At 35.0% G+C, this 19,046-nt stretch overlaps 1 protein-coding gene across 1 annotated transcript in view; it reads left to right on the top strand.

Annotated features, from left to right (window-relative positions):
• Nucleotides 1–19,046, top strand: part of MDGA2 (MAM domain containing glycosylphosphatidylinositol anchor 2) — a 939,200-nt gene that overhangs the window by 684,425 nt on the left and 235,729 nt on the right. The window contains exon 7 of the mRNA XM_006761237.2: nucleotides 10,094–10,423. Within this exon, the coding sequence (XP_006761300.1) occupies nucleotides 10,094–10,423 (330 nt within the window). The remainder of the gene's footprint in view (nucleotides 1–10,093; nucleotides 10,424–19,046) is intronic.

The following is a 19,046-nucleotide window of genomic DNA, read 5'->3' as shown; positions in this document are numbered from 1 at the left end:
AAGGGGAAGGACAGAAGAAGCTGCCTGCCACTGATGGTGATTGGAAAACCAGGCGGCAGGCAAGAGCAGGGTGGCAGGGCAAAGGTGGCCCTGGGGGCTGAATTGCCCTGCCCCCGGCCTGTGATTGAAGAACCAGGGCCGCCTTTTCCCGCCCCTCGGCCGGTGATCGGGGAAGCTGGGTGGGGCAGGGAAGAGGTGGCCACCAGCAGCCGCCTCTTCCCTGCCCCTCCCACCCTACCAACTGGTGTTCGGAGAAGTACCTGTATTTTTTTTTCAAAGTACCTGTATTTTTAATAATTTCTTGGCATGGTAAAAGAATTTTACATTATGATCCAAGGGTGGTGGGATTAGGAGAAGGAGCAGCAGAAAAATCCAACAAACAAATGGGGAAACAGAAATGCATGGTGGAAGGGATTTGAAGGGTGGGTAGGGGCATTGCCCAACTAAAATGCAATTGGTTTGTTACTGAGTACTATTCATGGGTAGACAGCATCCTGACTCCTTCTTTAAATATTATTAGGGGTTGGAAGACAGACAGGGAAAGAAGAAGTCAGAAATAGACACTTAGAGAGTCACTGGCTGGCCGGCTGCAAATACTGACTCTCCAGTAGTGACAGAATAAAAAGGTGGGGGATATCTCTGGAAGATTCAGAGATAGGGGGCAACTTTTCTATGGTTTTGACTTGCCCAGCAGATTTCCACATACATACATGTACACACCTTTGTTTGTATGCACACACATATACACATAACTGACTGCCCTCCCTGGAAGCACAGAAGTAGAACAAGCCGCCAGAAGAAGAAGCCACCCACCTTTGGTCCAGGCACCAGCACCTGCGGCTGGCTACAGCCCAGGAGACAGACAAGCCACCCTCCCAAGGTCCCAGGCTGCAGCCACCCGGAGAAGCTTCCAGCCCTGTGGTCCAGGGCGCCAGAGCCTGTGGTCCAGGGTGCCAGCGCCTGTGGCCAGGGAAACAGTTTCCCTCTTCTCCTACTTCAGTCATTACTTCAATATTACCATCAAGGATGCATGACCTATTATATCCAGCAATCCACATGGGGACTGAAAATTTTGCAATGATGACAATTAGTGAAGATATGAATCTACTAAAATAGTTGACAGAGAGAATTCTTCCATTTTTGAAAATATCTACATCAAATCTGTTTAAATAGGTTTTCATCTGCATAACGTAGCACATTCTGACAAGACCACCACCACCATCAATGTGGTCAGTGTTGTGCCAATAAATGTTTAATAACTGAGGGACACTCCCCCCCCCCGAGTGTGCACAAATTTTTGTGCACCAGGCTACTAGTAATATATATATTAATGTTATTTATTTAAATTTAAATGTTCATGGATTTGGTCAGAATGTTTTGTGTTTTAAGAAACAAACAAACAGAAACAGACAAACAAACAAAGCTCTCGTTTTCCCAAACATAGGCAGCAGAATGGAAGGCAGAGTAGGGAAAAACCCATGGTCTACAATTATGGCAAAGTAATTTATAAAAATATTTCCTTATCAACAAATACTGACTTTGCACTTTTTGAATGACAGAATCCAAATGAACTAGAGAACTAGAAAAAGTCATGACAACTGAGATGCAAATGAGCTAAATCAACTGATTTATTTATTTTCTTAAATATCATCTCATATTTTACCAGTTATAAGAATCAGTATAAAAGAGATTTTCAAGAAGGAGAGAATCTATAAAGTGATATGAAATGCAGATTTTAAGTGATATAAAAATGGAGAAAAACTGGAAATACCATTGTGTTCATTGGTTAAGAAGTAATTGCTAACCTTTGAAACTTCAATGTGAGAATAGTACCAGTGAAAAACCAGTGTGTAAACTGTCCAAATTAATGAGTTCATGATACAACAGGGAAGGCAACTGGTGTTTCACTATATTTTTTTAAAATAAATATATGCTACAAATAATTTAAAAGATTATTAGAGTTAAGAAAAATGTTCTAAGTTTAGATGCAACTTAAACAATTTTCTACTCTGAAAGTAAATATTATTTAAAAGAAAAAATATTTAAATTTCAAAAGAATGCAGAGCATCAGTATATAGTGAGAGAGGCTGACAGAAGGAAGAATAATTTTGGGAAGGAGAAAGTCCACAGCTTTTGAGACAGAATATAAGGAAAACAAGAAAAGCAAAAAAAGATTTTTCATTTCAATTAGTCTCATTACTAGTATTTTCACTGCTACACGATCAATGCCATAAATATTAAGGATGTACTATTTTCAAAAAGACTTCAAAAGAACTATATTTAGCACAGGTCTGTGTAAGCTGCAGGCCATGTTATAGCTATTTCTACTCCTAGGTATTTAAAAACTAATAAAGAAATATAATTTACCCTGGACTCATTCTCATTTCTCATAGTGAATGGCATTATTAAATTTGATAGTAAAAATGAGCTTAACATACCTATTAATTTTAATTTCATATGACCAGTAAAGGTACTGATTAATATTCTCCTATTTAAATAATTGGTGCTAAGATATTATGCTATGTCAAATACCATTTACATAGTAGCCACATTATGAAAATGCTTATTTTTATTTATGACATTATATAGACTCTTTAATAATTCATGAACAGAAAATATTTTCTCCTTACTTAAGATAGGGCTGAAATGATAATAATGGCAAAATAATAATGATGATGACAATGATATTTTAGTCCACTCTTCTCATTTTTCAAAGATGGGCTTACATAAAAAGCAAAATTTGTGCCCATCTAAAAGATCCTTTCTTATTTTAGTTTCAACCCAAAATACTTATCTGTGGTTATTCTATTAAACAGGGACATTTAAGACAATTGGAATTCAACCATACTCTGCTTAGACAATTTGAATTGTTGTAATTATCTTTGAGTATATTCACAAACTAAATAAAGCCTTGATACTTGTAGGGAGCACCTCTAGAGTTAAGCCTTAGATTGACCTGTGGCAGAGCCACAAACAAGTCCCCTTTTAGAGGGCAGAGCCCTCTTAGCTTATTTAGGTTTAACTTTATAGCCCTCCCTAGTTATAGCCTTCCTGGGTAGCTAAAGGGCTGTGGGAGGTGCAGCAAGTGCTGCCAAAACAAGTGAAACTCACAAGAACATTGTAACTATGTTGGCCACTACCTTGTTTTTCTCTGATTATAAAATAAAGCCTCAGCTTGCTGGCTGGATTCTTCTCTGTGGCCTCATCCAGGCACAGGAGATCCACTGAGCCCCAAATATTCTCTTTGTCTGTCTTTTCTTTAATCCTTCACTGGGCCCCCTCAGGATCACTGAACCCTTGGCCGTGCTGGCTCAGCACAGATACTTCATAATTAGATAGAACCCCAACTTCTTTTAAGCATCTAGTTCTGCATTCAGATTATCAGGGGCACCATTTTACCTTAGTTTTAGGAAATGGGTGTAATGATGTTTTTGTTGTTGCTCTTGAATTTTTAACAAACTTTCATTCAGACTATAGATTGGTAATTGGAGTTGTTAGATAAAGGAAGTGAGTATAAGGTAGCTAATAGTATATAAGGAAAAATAGAGACCTCTACTCTTATCCATTCTGGAGCTTTAATACTTCTCATAAAAACACTTTAAGAGCTGTTATATAACATAAGGTATAAATAAACATTATTCTTATTTCTTCAAGCAACTAACAGCCTCTATCAATAATTGCAAATTGCAGTGTATTTCTTTTCTATGCTATTTGCATATTTTAAAATGTGTATTTCAAAGTGATAAATTAAATTTTACAAAATGCTGCTTTTCTGGAAAAGGAAACAGACACACTCTCATTAGTGCAGAAAGGTGTATTAAATGGCTCTGAAATGTTTTATGCATTCAGTGTGTTCTTAAGTGCATTTTAACTTAAATATCAAAATATCCCCCTGTTCAGTAGTTTTGAGTCAAAAATTTTATTGCCATCGAAGAGTTGTATTTTGTCAATTATTTTGTAGTGCTCCTATGGAAATGTCTGAAATATCAAAAATGAAATTCAATATTAGAGTCTTTTCAATGATTCTCATCAACTGATACATTCTCTTTATTCTGTGGGATTGTAGTATTGAAATATGTCCTACAAGTAAAGGTTTTTTGTAGATACTATCAGTCTCTGTAAGAGTATTGCAGTGTGCACGTTAGCATTTTCAAAACTCTGAAAAGTTCTGCAGAAAAGCAAATTTTCACTCATATAGTCAATCCCCAACTTTCTTTAAACATGATACTCATAACCCTTTTCTGAAACAGGTTTTGGCAAATACTGTTTTAGGTAGCTATGCTTAGATATGTTTTCTTCCTTGTGCATGAAATGCAGTCTCCTTTACAAAGCAGGACTGAGTAACAGTTGCAGGACACATTTGAGAGCTGATGTCCCTGGCAAATCATATCACTAAGACATTTAACAGCTGAGTTTTGTTTTTTATTTTTTTCTTCACAGAATCCTCTTTTTCACATATATCCTCATATTAATACTTTGTTCAGCAAGTATCATTCTGCTCCTACACAACAAAGCCCATGGATCCTAGAATATATTAAATCTCCTTTTTCTGCTATCCTATTTTCTATCATGGATCTCAGAACGTAAGATGACCAAACCAAACAAAAATGGAGGACATATCAGACTGAATGGTATCAACAGGAATCCATAGAGTTAATGCTTTGAAATGTCAAATTTTATTAAATTCAACCAAAACTATTGAATATCAACTATAACAAGGTACTGGGATCAGGATTTGGGATTCTAAAGAAGACTGAGGCATGGCCTCACTCCCCAGGGTCCACAGTCTCTCTGAGAAGAAAGACAGGCATCTTATTATACCTGGACCATTTATCTATACTATCCTTTACTATCTCTTAAGTTGCTTTACTGAAACAATGTATTTCCAAATGTTTATTCAATTGACATACAATTGAGCTGGAAAATACTTCCACTCTAATATTTTTATTGTCTTTAACAGAGAACTAATGAATAGAAAATCAATTCTTATTTATCTGATTGAGCTATTATATATTTTGACAGTTTTCATGTCAACAACAATCTTACTGAGATTGTAAGAAGTGGCATATTTGAAGATTTTTAGCTAATTTATCTACTTGGAATGGTGGTCAGCATTCACTCTGGGTCTCATCTTCTTTCTAAAATAGATTCTTGGCAGAGGTTCAAAAGCTGACACCTGATCTCCAAAGAGAGGCTTTCTCATTAAAATTTAGAAAATGTTAATGTCTTTTTTGTTCTATCTACACATTTTATTTTATTATGAAACTACTATGTGTTGTAGGGAGCATTTGACAATCAGTGAATTTTATACTCTTAAGCCTATAGCTACAGGCAACATACAATCTCACAGTCTCCTTTTTGCCTTTATCTGCATTGAGTTTGTATTCCTAGAAGCCATAAGCCTAGGCTTCTCCAGAGCTAATCGTCTCTGCTTCAAGCATAAACTGAAGAAGTAATCTTATTTTAAATAAAGAAATTTTTTATCCAAGTTGTAGACATTTACAGGTAAAAATCCACTTTTATCTCTAGGGTAAGTTCAGCAGTAAACCCTACCTGGATCTTTGCAGTGGCCTTCCTTTTATACACAGGTTTCATTCTCCTCACACAGCACCTTTGTAAATCTCAAAGTAGAGGGACTTCAGTAAGTGCAATTTACAGTGTCCTCAAGAGTAACCTGTCTAAAGTGAATATGGGCCAATTTGCATTCAGTTTCCCATTATTAAAAAAAATGGGGGCTATGGGTTATATTGCAATGTTTTCTAAATTGATTATCCAGAACAAAGGCTCAGTGTGATGCCAATTCCTTACATGCTTTGCCAGACTAAACAAGTACCTTTTGAGGTCCATCTATCACAATTTATGACACATTAAGCTAAATCTAATGTTCTCACAGGCTGGTGTTAGGGGATTTTCAATATTCAAACTAAGAAATTACATTTGGGGAAAGGGATTTCTCCTCTCTTTTCCATAGAATTTCTTTAATTCTGTCGTCTTGTTATGTACTATTGTACTTCTGTTATACTCTGGGATTAATCGCAGCTTGATTTTAAGCATTTGAAATCTTAACTGGTAGTAGGAAATGGCTTTAAATTAACATTGCATGAACTAAAATTGTTCACTGAAAAGGAGAATGTTTAATTATAAATGAAGGAACCTGCTTCCCAGTTGATTAACTATATTAAACACTTTATATTTTCAAAGCTCTACACTATTGCTAATAAGCTATTTCTCACAATGGTCACAGAGGGAGCCTAATACTATAACCCCCTATTTGTATAATTGGTGCACTTGACCCAAAAAAATAGATTGCCCATATTGGATCACATGGAAATGAAAGACTAGTATTCGGTTTCAAGTTCTTAATGTATCTGTGCCTAGTTTACAGAGTTATGCTCTCAGTTTTCTGAACAGGCAAAATAAATTAGAAAATAATTTTAACTGTCCCCTGTTACTATGGATAGGTACACACACACAAACAGCACATGCCCCCCTCCCTTAGAATGTTACTGTTCTGTTTACAAAACTGGATAGCTTATTATGGGATAGCACAAAACAAGCTGCACCAGCCAAAGGACCGGCGCTGCTTATTCCGAGTTTCCTTGATCACTTGCAGGACTCATTTGTCCCTCTTCCCCTTTAAAATCTGTCATTTGAAAGACTAATATGATTGCCTTTGGCCGAATTATACAATTATCTGACTCTGAGATCAACAAATGAGTTCATTCTTTAAAGCTCACTTGATTATATTGCTTTCTATAAAAATATAATTAAATCATACTTAATTTTATTGATTGATTGATTATTAGATATGTAATTTTAATGTTTTTACTTTGAATTTTCAGTTATTTTTGTGAATAAGACAGCCCATAATACAAAATATCGATATTAATTTTATGTTTTTTATTAATTTTATGCTTTGAATTGTTTAATAGTTTAAACCTAATTTGTGTGGCCGAAACCGGTTTGGCTCAGTGGATAGAGCGTTGGCCTGCGGACTGAAAGGTCCCAGGTTCGATTCCGGTCAAGGGCATGTACCTGGGTTGCGTGCACTTCCCCAGTGGGGGATGTGCAGGAGGCAGCTGATCGATGTTTCTAACTCTCTATCTCTATCTCTCTCCTTTCCTCTCTGTAAAAAATTAATAAAATATATATATAAAAAAAGATCATTTAAAAAAAAAAAAAAACTAATTTGTGTGATAAGTGTCCAGGTTTCTCAATGTCAGTATCACCTTAATATGTTATTATGCCTAAAATAGGGCTAGAAAACATAACTGCCTGGTAAATCAATATTAGTCAACAATGGAAATTTCAGGGTTTTTTATTGTGTAGTTACATGGCAGCTGACACATAACTTTGTAATTAGTTTATTCTAAATATGCTGGCATATGAAGCAATTGTTAAATTAGCATAGATTTTTTTTAACTTTAAAAATAATGAATTGCTTGTTTAAAATTTTTATTTAGGTCTATCACTTCTCTATAGAAACAGGATAGAAAAGTTTTTTACCAAATCAAAGGAAACTCTTCATTTAAATGTTATAATGCTAACCAAAGTAAATGCTCCTCGAAATACTACTTTTAGATCTCTTTATAAAAGAAGAAAGATAATCTGCCTGGCTGGATGGTTCCATTGGTTGGAGTGTATCCCCTACACCAAAAGGTGATGGGTTTTGATTCCTGGTCAGGGCACATGTCCAGGTTTCAGGTTGGATCCGTACTGTCCTGGTGCATGTGGAAGGCAATGATTGATGTTTCTCTCACATTTCTGTTTCTCTCTCTTTCCCACCCTTCTTGTCCCTAAAATCATTTTTTAAAAAAGGATATTCTATGTGCTATAGAACTTCAATTACATTTGAATTAGATATGCACAAAATTATACACCAAATATAGTAGCCAGATATTTAAATATTTATCTTTTGGTGTTTTCATTAAGACTGAAGCTTTGTTCATTTTATAAAGAATATTTTGGTGGATTCCTCTCTGAGATTCAAACTTACACTTATAAAACATTTCACATCATGCAGTGTGTAGTTTTTCTTGACATAAGTATCATAAATGTTAGGCAGATAAATTGGACTATAATCTGTGAGTACATAATTTGCAATATGTAAAGGACAGGGTTATGTTTATTTTCTTTATCTCATGTAATAAGTATATTCTTAAACAGGAACTCTATAAATATCTCTTGAACCAAAAGCAAGCAAGCAAGCAAGATGAAGGGAAAGGAAGGGAAGGGAAGGGAAGGGAAGGGGAGAAGGAAGGAAGGAAGGGAAGAAGGAGGAAGAAGAAAGAAAGAAAGAGAGAAAGAAAGAAAGGAAGAAAGATAGATTTGATGTTTGTTTATTTCTCAATAAGATGTAAACAAGAAAGCAGATAAATATTTGGGACTCTAGAGTAAATAATGTTAAAAGCAAATATTTCTAAGATTTAAAAAGTGTATTAATCTTCAGTGCATTCTTTCATGATTTTATATATTTCCATGGTGTTTCCAGGCCTTTATTAGACCAACTGAGAAAAATCTGGTTAAATTCAGGAAAGGTATCCCAAAATACAATTAGAAGGCCTCCATTATTTGCAGGTTGTCTTTTTTGTCATTGTTGCTGTTAATTTTCACCCAAGGATATTTTTTCATTGATTTTTTAGAGAGTGGAAGGGAACGAGAGAAAAATATCTATGTGAGAAAAACACATCGATTGGTTGCCTTCACACACATCCTGACCAGGGCTGGGGATAGACCTGCAACCCAAGTACTTGACCCTTGACAGGACCCTTGACCTTTGACTTCAGTTCACAGGGCGATGCTCTTTCCACTGAGCCAAAGCCACAGGTTCTCTAAATCCACATCATTTTTACCATTGTCATTATACAGTTAGGTTTATTGGTTAAAGTAAATAAAAAATTATTATTCTGATAATCATGTTTCACTACATGTGCTTCATATCATCATATATAGATGATGATGTTAAGAGAGAGGGAAATGGGTAGGATATTGGAAAAGAGAAAAGTGTGTGCAGAAGAGAACCACTGTCATAAAAAAGAGCAAACTGTATTCCTTATTGTGTCCCTAGTGTAACTCAAAGTTCAGAACTGGAGCCCTCAGGAAACCAATAGCTCTCCCCCAGAAGCCCTTGGTATTCATCACTACTGACCCCGGCTGCAAGAACAGCACTGAAGTTGCCCAAGAAAGCATTGCTGTAGGGATACAAACACAGCGGGCCTTCCAAGCCCCCTACCAAGGTTCTTTTGGTCACATGCACAAGAGACTCAGCAAACAGTTTCAACAAGAAAACATCTATGTAAGGTGGAAGAGAGCAGTGACAGCAATGTTTTGAAAAAATATTCCTTTTTAACTCAGGTTATTTCAATATATGAAAATGCTTCATCGTGTGAACTGACTTAATTCTTACAAATCTAGTTTTGGTCAGCATGTAGATTCAACTTTAGAAGTATTTTCTTTAATGTGACATTTGTGCAATATTTGAGTTGCTTACAAAGTGTCATAATTGAGGGATGAGATAAGTAATGAATTAGCTTATTAAATATTATTATTTTAAACTCTAATTCATCATGACTTTATCTAAACAGATTACATTGTTCAAAGCTCAATAGCAACAGTGTTTATGTATCATGTATAGATTTAAAGCATTTTCACTTCACTGGAAAATATTATCCGATTGATGTTTGAGAGCCTTGTGATTCCAAGAACTGAAATCAGTATGTATGTGCAGAATTCCAAAGCAGCTTTGCTTGTTTTGCCAGCCTTTTACCAGATTGAATTATTGAATGGTTTAAAGTCTCTAAGTGACTTAGGTCTTTAGATTACTTCTAGATTATATAAGTTTTATTGATATGTACATTAATTGGAACTAATCAAGGTATATATATATATAATGTGTGTGTGTATATATATACATATATATGTGTATATATATATGTGTGTGTGTGTGTGTATACATATATATATATTTATATATATATATATATATAATTTATTTATTTACTTTATTTCAGCCCAGAGATAATTCGCTAGAGTGAATGAAATCCCTAGCATTGTGAAAGTAACACTAACTATTTATGGAATTTTTATGTTTTAGCATTAAAAAAAGGACGGTTTTGGATCACACCAGATCCTTATCACAAAGATGACAACATCCAGATTGGGCGTGAGGTGAAAATATCTTGCCAAGTAGAAGCTGTTCCTTCTGAGGAGTTAACATTTAGTTGGTTTAAAAATGGTCGTCCACTAAGAAGCTCTGAACGGATGGTTATTACACAGACTGATCCAGATGTGTCTCCAGGAACAACAAACTTGGACATCATTGATTTGAAATTCACAGATTTTGGGACATACACATGTGTAGCATCTCTGAAGGGAGGAGGAATAGCTGATATCAGTATCGATGTTAACATATCCAGCAGCACAGGTAAGCATATTTATGATACCAAATATGTTCATGTTGAGAATAATTTCCTTACCTTTAGCAGATGAAATAGCTTCAGTCAACCCATGACCTATTTTATTTTTTTAAAGCTTCCTAAAAACAAATTCTAACCTTCTGAATTACCAATAAATATCATGTTAATTTCATGTTAGATTTACATGAAATTTTATAGACATAATGCAAATAAAATTAATAGCATAAATAAAATTAATAGCATAAAATTAATAGCATAATAAAATTAATAGCACTGGCTTTGATAGATGTAGGCTTCTAGGTTAAATAGTAGCCATTTGTTTGTTTCATTTTATTTTTATTTCATTAATGAGAAACCTTTATTGCACTCTAAAAGCACATTAATAAATTTAAACAAGAAATGTCTAGAGTTAAGGCATTTTTTTATAAATTTTAAACTAATGGAAACTATTGAGTCCTAGGAAGAAAATACTGAGAGGAATTTGAGTATTCAAATACAAGATATGTAACAAATGTATTTTCCACCAACAAATACCAAAGATAAAGATGTTAAAGTTGTATCAGATGTGACTTTCCAAAGAATCTTATGATAGAATCTCTTCACAGTGAGAATGATTAAATATAAAATCATTCTGGAATGCAAGTCCTTCTTTTGGGGGTTAAAAATGAAAACATGTTATCAAATTTCTCTCAATTAAATGCACATCTGCACACGAGGAAAATTAAATGGCTTTTGTACAGGAGGACGCAGTAACTTAACTCTCTGGTCGTTTGAGAGCCTTGTGGTTTCATGAACTGCAGTCAGTATGTATGTGGGGAATTCCAAAGTAGCTTTGCTTGTTTTGCCAACCTGTTACCAGATTGAATTGTAAGATTTTTGTATGATCTTAGAGTGAATGTTATGTGTTGTAAAGAGAACACAACTGTAGTTAGCAGACATACTTTGTCTTGAAGAAATTTAAATAGTCTTCTTTTCTAGTCAGGACGCTTTTTGACTCTTGCATGGGATCAGATTGACCTGTGTGGGTTTTTTGTTTTGTTTTGTTTTTCTCATGGTTCCAAATTGCAGTGTATACTGGGTTGATTTTACTCCTTGAGGAATATACATCCAAACTTTAGACTGACCAAATGTTCTTACTTTTCACCACTCTGCATTATTTCTAAGGGATATTTGGTTTGTATCAGCCTCAATTAATATAAATGGTAGTCAGAGTGATGGGAAAAATGGGGGGGGGGCAAGTGTCCTTTTCTATATAAACAATAACAACAATAACTATTTTTTTTAATCTTTCAAAGTTGGTGCTAGCACTAGGGGATGGACTCAATTTAGGATAGCTAATGGAAAGCTGTTGATACGTTCAGTCAGTCATTATTTGTATGTAGTCATTAAATCAGCAAAGAGCCATTACTTGCCTACATCATTGCCCTAGGGCAGTGATGGCGAACCTATGACATGCGTGTCAAGGATGACACGTGAACTCATTTTTTTGGTTGATTTTTCTTTGTTAAATGGCATTTAAATATATAAAATAAATATCAAAAATATGAGTCTTTGTTTTACTATGGTTGCAAATATCGAAAAGTTTCTAAATGTGACACGGCACCAGAGTTAAGTTAGGGTTTTTCAAAATGCTGACACGCCCAGCTCAAAAGGTTCGCCATCACTGCCCTCGGGCCTAGAACCTAGGTGATATCCCACATATGATTTTTCTCATAAAAGTAAGAATAATTTTGTAAGATCCAAAATCATTGTCCTTGTTTATAACGGTCAGTTTTACAGAATTTATGTACATTTAATTATAAGCATTACTCTCTGTTGTTGTTTGTCTTGTTTTATTGCTTTTTTAAAATCAGTGACACAAACCTAGATCCTTTTTAACAAGACTCGTCAGGTGGAAACCAGTTCTTATACAGTTAAGCGTATACACAAGAGGGAGCACAGGATGGAGAAAAGAAAGGAGCATTATATAATTATTCACAAAAATGAGCCCTAACATTCATTTCTAAATATATGTAATATTTTCTATTTGAAACTATATATTATAAATTGCAAAGTGGAGAAGGTAACCAGCAGTGATTCAGGAAATTTTCAAAAATCCTAAAAGGAAAATGACAAAAGATAATCATAAAAGCAGAAAATACTCAAGAATTGCCTCTTGATAATAATAAAAAATTACTTGTTATAAAGTTTCTTAACTGTTATCATTTGGTCCGATTACCAAAGGTAAGAATACTAGAGATCAGGTAGATACATTAAGTCCCCCTCCAACACACTGCCCTTTGCTGTCCTCACCGCCACAGACAGACCTGGTTATTAGAGTAAAATCCTCCATCAATGTAGCGACTTAACAGCATTGTTCACTGTAATCTCAGCATCTGGTACAATACATGGTATTTAGTAGATACTCAGTAAATAATTATTAACTGAAGAGTTGAGCTAATCTGTAAATAAAACTTGCCTTTTATATTTTCTTTCCTCCTCCTATTACCTCAGCAAAAGAGGCATTTGATATCTCTTTTCATGCTCTTGCTGAAATTTCCTACTGATTTTAAGAAATTATTCACTTGACCAATAAATATTATGGTTTCATGTAATCTCACTCTCATCAGCAGGTGTGGCTCCCTTATTTGTGGTGTCCAGTAAAATAAAAATTGGGTCCCTTGTTCAGAACTTGCTAAGAATTTCATGATGGCAACATGAGAGCATTAAAGCAAGCACAGGGCCCTTCTAAGAGTGACTGCACAGTGGCATGCTCATGGGACTGGCCTGCACATGGGGTTGTAGTTTGATAGATGAGTCCTGAAAAAGTTGATGTTTAACCTAAAGGATGAGTCACTGAAGATGGTGACATATTCTATCTTCATGCTGAAACTGGCTTTGGTGTTCCATTTTGTTTACAGTACAGGGGAATACCACAGTATAGTATAAAGATCTGTACATCGGAGATTGATTGATTTAATTGATATCAATAAAAATTATTTTTATACCCACATAATAGAAGACGACACTTAAAGTAGTACTTTAATATAACATATAGAGATGTTCCTGGAGATAGAGCTTGAATGAACAAGCTATATAGCATGGAGAAAAAATCTTGGATGATATCAATTCTATGAACCATATAGGATTCAGAAGAAATTACCACAATGAGAAGAATGTGTAGTAAGTACTGTTAAGACATAAGTAAATATGTGGGGGCTTCTTAAATCTCAGATGTTTTGGTTTTACTATTATTATTTTAGGGAATTTAGAATTGATAAAGTCTTCAGAGGTTTTCTTAAGTGTTAAACATGTTCTTTATGGTAAATGTAAGCTACTCTTGGGTGATGTTTTAAATATTAAAAAAATTCATCAACTGTTTTCCATACAAAATCTTACATTGTTACTGTTTAAGAGACATACATGAAACTTATGAAGATAAGGATAAGATAGCAGAAGGACTTCTGCCTAATACAGTTTGAAAACCATTTTCTTAAATGATGAGCCACAGCTCTAGATATGTTTTTGAGGACGCTTAAAATTGAAATATGAAATATATCAGGAAGGTAAATTCTAATTTACATAACTACTAGTATATTTAAGAAACAATGATTTTATTTTAGAAAAACTTTGTAGAAAGAGCCTATATGGGAGTTTGCCTCTTGCATTTGATTGAATAATAAAAACTATGATATATGTAATGATAAATTATGTCTTATTTTCACATGAATTCAATAATAGAAGCATTTTTCTCCTAATTCTGTAATAATAGATAGTCTAGTGTTTGCATTATAAATTGTCAGTGTGATACGGAAGCATATAGGATGAAATTATTGAATCTGGTCAGCATGTGTCCCATAGAGCTGGTGGCATCTGACTAGGATTTGAGGTGAGAATTATATGTCACTGGATTTTAGAAAAAAATTAATGTAGTTACATCTCATTCATATAATCAAGAATGAGCAATTAATTTTACCAAGGGAGCAATATGATCAGATTGGTGTATTGGGGAGGGGGGCTATTTATTGGATGAATCTGCAGAATTCCAAAAAGACAATTAGGGGGAAAATGGTGGAGAAATAAAAGAAAGCTTCAAAAGGCATTCCAGAGTCTTCACAGTCAATCAACTGGGCAAAGAAAACTTTTCCTCTGTGTTCCCAACTATGCAGATTACCTTTGTTTGCATTGTCAGGAGGTGTTCAGTGAGTCATTTAGAGATAATATGAGAGAGAAAGCTGAAAAGTTGTATTGAGTAGTAATAAGGCCGTGAGGATAAGCCATCTTTTACGGATGTGTCATGTGAGAGAGTAAAAGATGCAGAAGGCTCAATGAATAAGAAAAACATGAGGCCCAGTCTGCGTGGCTCAGTGGTTGAGCCTTAACCTATGAACCATGAGGTCACTGTTCAATTCCTGTCAGAGCACTTGCCCAGGTTGTGGGTTCCATCCCCAGTAGGGGACATGCAGGAGGCAGCTGATCAAAGATTCTCTCATCATTGATGTTTCTATCTCTCGCTCCCTTTCCCTTCCTCTCTGAAATCAATAAAAATATATTTTTTTTAAAAAGTGAAGAAAAACATGAGACTCACACATGAACTTTATATAATGGTTCACCTCTTTACATCTTAGATTCCTTATCTCTCCACTATAGCTTTGGAGTATTTTTAAGGAAGAGTCTGTGGAAATAGAATGTGAAAAAAGCAACCTAAGCAGAAAAGAGTCTGCAGATTGCAGTGTGTGTTTGGGATGGAAACAATTTATTCAGCTGAAGATTGATAGGAATCAGATGAAGGGCTGAAGCACCCTCACAACCTCTCCCATTAAGGGGCAGTGAAGTCAGTGACCAATGTTCTCAAGTAAACTTGAGAGAGTGCCTCACTGACACCAGGCAGCTTAATGTGGTGTAGAGCCCTGCACTTGGGTCCAGGCCCAAATTTGCCCCTTAGAAGCTTTAAATCCTTGGGCCTGGCTGGACCTCACAACTTTTAAACTATGGAAAAAAGGATCAGTTTGGTAACTGATTTACAAATACTATTTCAATGATAACTAGTGATTTTTTTATTGTGGTGTGTGTGTGTGTGTGTGTTAAATATTCTTAAGGGCCTTTGAACTGCTGGGGAAAGATAAAAAAATAGTTGAGATTTTTACTTTATATTTGGACAAAAGATTCTGACTCCAATTCACAAACATATGCATGTGCGCACTGTATTAAGCTGCACAGTGAAAAACTATTTGCTTAAATGAGTTCTTCAGTCTCTTTCAAAATATGCTGTGCTTTGATCGTTCCAAAATGTTTTACGTCTGTTGTCTGGACTGTGGTGATGCAGCATTCTGAGTGAGAGATTTTAGGTTGTGGAAGAGGTTTGCGAGGATAAATTGATTTGGCGTTAGTTATAGGTGAGGGCTTGTAAGACATTTTTTTATTTTTGGTGACTAATTAGAAAATTGGTTTTGGTGAATGGAAGAAAGGCCAAAAGTAAAACATGGACTTCACAATAACTGTGGTAATTAGATGTGTATGAGCTTATTCAAGAAAAGAATATGAAACAAACAAACAAAAAAACTATCTAATGAGATGGTGGAAAAAAGATGATACCATAGAGAAAATGGTAAGAGTGCTCAATGAAATTTTTTTTTAAAAAAAGAGCTTCTCAATTTTGTGGAAAAGAGGGATATTCAGTACTTTTCCATCAGCATGAAGAGGAATATATTTGTCCTAGATATTTTAATATTGATTCATGGATTTTGATAATGGACATGAGCTCTTCATTTCCTTCAAGTGAAAGGATTGACAATTGAAGGAGAGTGGGAGGGAGGGTGAGAGAGAAGGAGAAAGAACAAAAGAAAATAAGAGAGAGATTTACAGAAAGAACCAATCATACTAATTTATTTTTAAATTGATTATTTAAAGGAGCGAGAGGGAATATTTGGAACATGTTTAGATGTTCTTGTCAGTAAGTTATGCTGTTTTGAAAAGCAGAATGATATAAATATTTTCACCACTTATTTTGGGAGAAAGCATAAATGCAAAGTTTGGCTGCATTACATTAATTCCTTATTTCTATTAATATTTCAAATATTAATCATATTTAAATATTAGAATTTTCTCACACAAAACTGAATCAATGTAGTTATGGAAATAACATTGGATTTTCAATTTTCCTTTAATTGTCATCTTTAATAACCTTTTCCCCAAAAAAATATCTGAACAAAGGTTCCCCCTTACAAGTTATAGTTTAACAGTGGTTAATTAGATATTCATGTGTTGAGGATTTTCTTCACTTGGCAGTTAAACACTTTTTTAAATTCCCAGATAAAATTAAGATTAGGGAATGCAGACTGGTGCAGCCACTATGGAAGACAGTATGGAGTTTCCTCAAAAAATTAAAAATGGAACTCCCATTTGACCTCGTGATCCCACTACTAGGAATATATCCCAAGAAAATAGAAACACCAATCAGAAAAGATATATGCACCCCTATGTTCATAGCAAGGGGATTGTCAAGGGCGGGGAAAAAAAAGGAGAGCTGTGTAATACTCTTTGTAATACTTTAAGCAATAAAACAATTAAAAAATTAAGATTAGAACAGATCAATAAGAAATAAGAAAGGATGCCCAATTCGTGTTCCCTATACCCTTTATCCTTTTATAAATGCAGACAATGAGGATATGGAAACTATTTGAATATAAATGACTTGATATAGATTTCTCTAGTGTAAAAATTGATTCCATAATTTGCATTTAAAATTATAAACACTTAGCAATAGTTGACTAGAGTTAAAGAAAGACTCATAGAAATATATTCATTAAATGAAGGATAAATGTCTCCCATCATATTTATAGTTAAGAATGGACTATAAATTAGGATTTATTATTTAACACTATAATACCAAAACTTATTCTGGATTTGTTGGCTAGAGGAGAAGACAAAGGTAAGGTAGGTGCTATTACATTTACTACTTAAGTAATTATGATAATACTTCAGATTTTATTTTCACAGATGAAACTACCAGTCTACCACGTCAGTTGAGGAACACAGATCAATAGAAGTAACCATGAAGACTAGAGCTATAGGCTGATAGTTTGAACAGCATTTTGCTCTATGTAGTAGCCAAATCTCAGTCTTAGATTTTCCGGCATTTAATAGAATGATTGTTATAGGGATTTAATTTATTTTTAATATATAAGTTTAATCTTACATTTTGGAATGTCTTAAAGAAAAGCAATTTCTTTCAAGAGTTCTAAAATATAAATTAGAAGCACCATTACAGTACAAATTTTGCTTTCAAATGAATAGATCTTAATATAATAAGGGCCGTATTAATTTTCATAAACAATTTTTCATCCTTCATTGTGGGATTTCAATGAGGTTAAGAAAGAGATTAAGTATATTTAGAAAATCATTACAGTTAGAATTTTTCTTGCATAGTTTGGGATATTTATGAATTCTGAATATCTAGTTTTAAATAAAAGATTATTTGACAAATCCCCAAATTCCTACTTTGTAAGATATTTTAAAATGATTTATAAATGCCTCAAGTATTGAAATAGTTTTTAAATATTGGAGATACTTTATAGATTACCTAGAACGTTTTATTTTATAGAAAAGGAAGTGGACCCAAAAGCTTAGATACTTGTTTATTTCCTACTCGGGGCCCAATGCACAAAAATTCATGCAGGAGTAGGCCTTCCTTCCCCTGGCGCTGGCACCGGCTTCCCTCCGGCACCTGGGACCCAGGCTTCCCTCCTCCGGCCACCAGCAGGCACCCGGACCTGGGCTGGCTTTCTCCGGGCTGTCTGCAGGTACCTGGAACCCAGCTGGCTTCACACCAGCAGGCACCCGGACCTGGGCTGGCTTTCCCCGGGCTGTCTGCAGGCACCTGGAACCCAGCTGGCTTCACTCCGGCCCCAGCTTTGTCAGGAAGGATGTCTGGAATGACTTCTAGTCTAATTAGCATATTACCCTTTTATTATTAAGATAGCTACATCCTGATTTAAGCTTAGAATCTCAGATTTCAAATCCAATATGAGATTTTGCAGAATGCTGTAAAATGCTATACCATCATATATTAAATGGATATTTCCCTTTACTATCTCAGGTGATTCTGATATTCAGTTTATACCTTTCGACAATGGCCTTAAATGAAAAAAAAAATCACTATAAGCAGGTGTACTCTCAAAAGGATTCAGGGAACATTATGGCTGAATCATGTGACCACATTCTCTTTTGATGTCAGGCACAACACTCTCTCCTACTCCAAGAGCAGCACTTCAAAGAGCTTTAGTATGATCAGACCCTTTTGCCAGTCACAAACCCCATTCATGAAAGTGGGCAAGGCCTTATTTACCCTAATCTCATAAAGGCACATAACTTGAACAGCATTCATTTCATCAAAGTTAAGCTAGATTAAAAATCCTTTAGTGCAGCTCAATATAACAATACTTGTTTTGTCCTAGCTTCCTAAGCAGAGTGGACCCACGGTTTGAGTCTTTAAAATGCTTCCTGACCAGTGTAGCCTGGGTGGCAGTTGGTAGGCGTGTCACCTGTACACTGGCAGGTGGCTGGTTCAATTCCAGGTCAGGGTACTTACCTAAATTGCAGATACGATTCGGTCTGGGGGAGGCCTATGGGTCTCTCTCTCTCTCTCTCTCT

This window comes from Myotis davidii, unplaced genomic scaffold (genome assembly GCF_000327345.1).
Source record: "Myotis davidii unplaced genomic scaffold, ASM32734v1 scaffold1032, whole genome shotgun sequence".
In the NCBI taxonomy this organism is placed as follows: domain Eukaryota; kingdom Metazoa; phylum Chordata; class Mammalia; order Chiroptera; family Vespertilionidae; genus Myotis; species Myotis davidii.
This window is presented reverse-complemented; position numbering and strand designations above follow the sequence as displayed.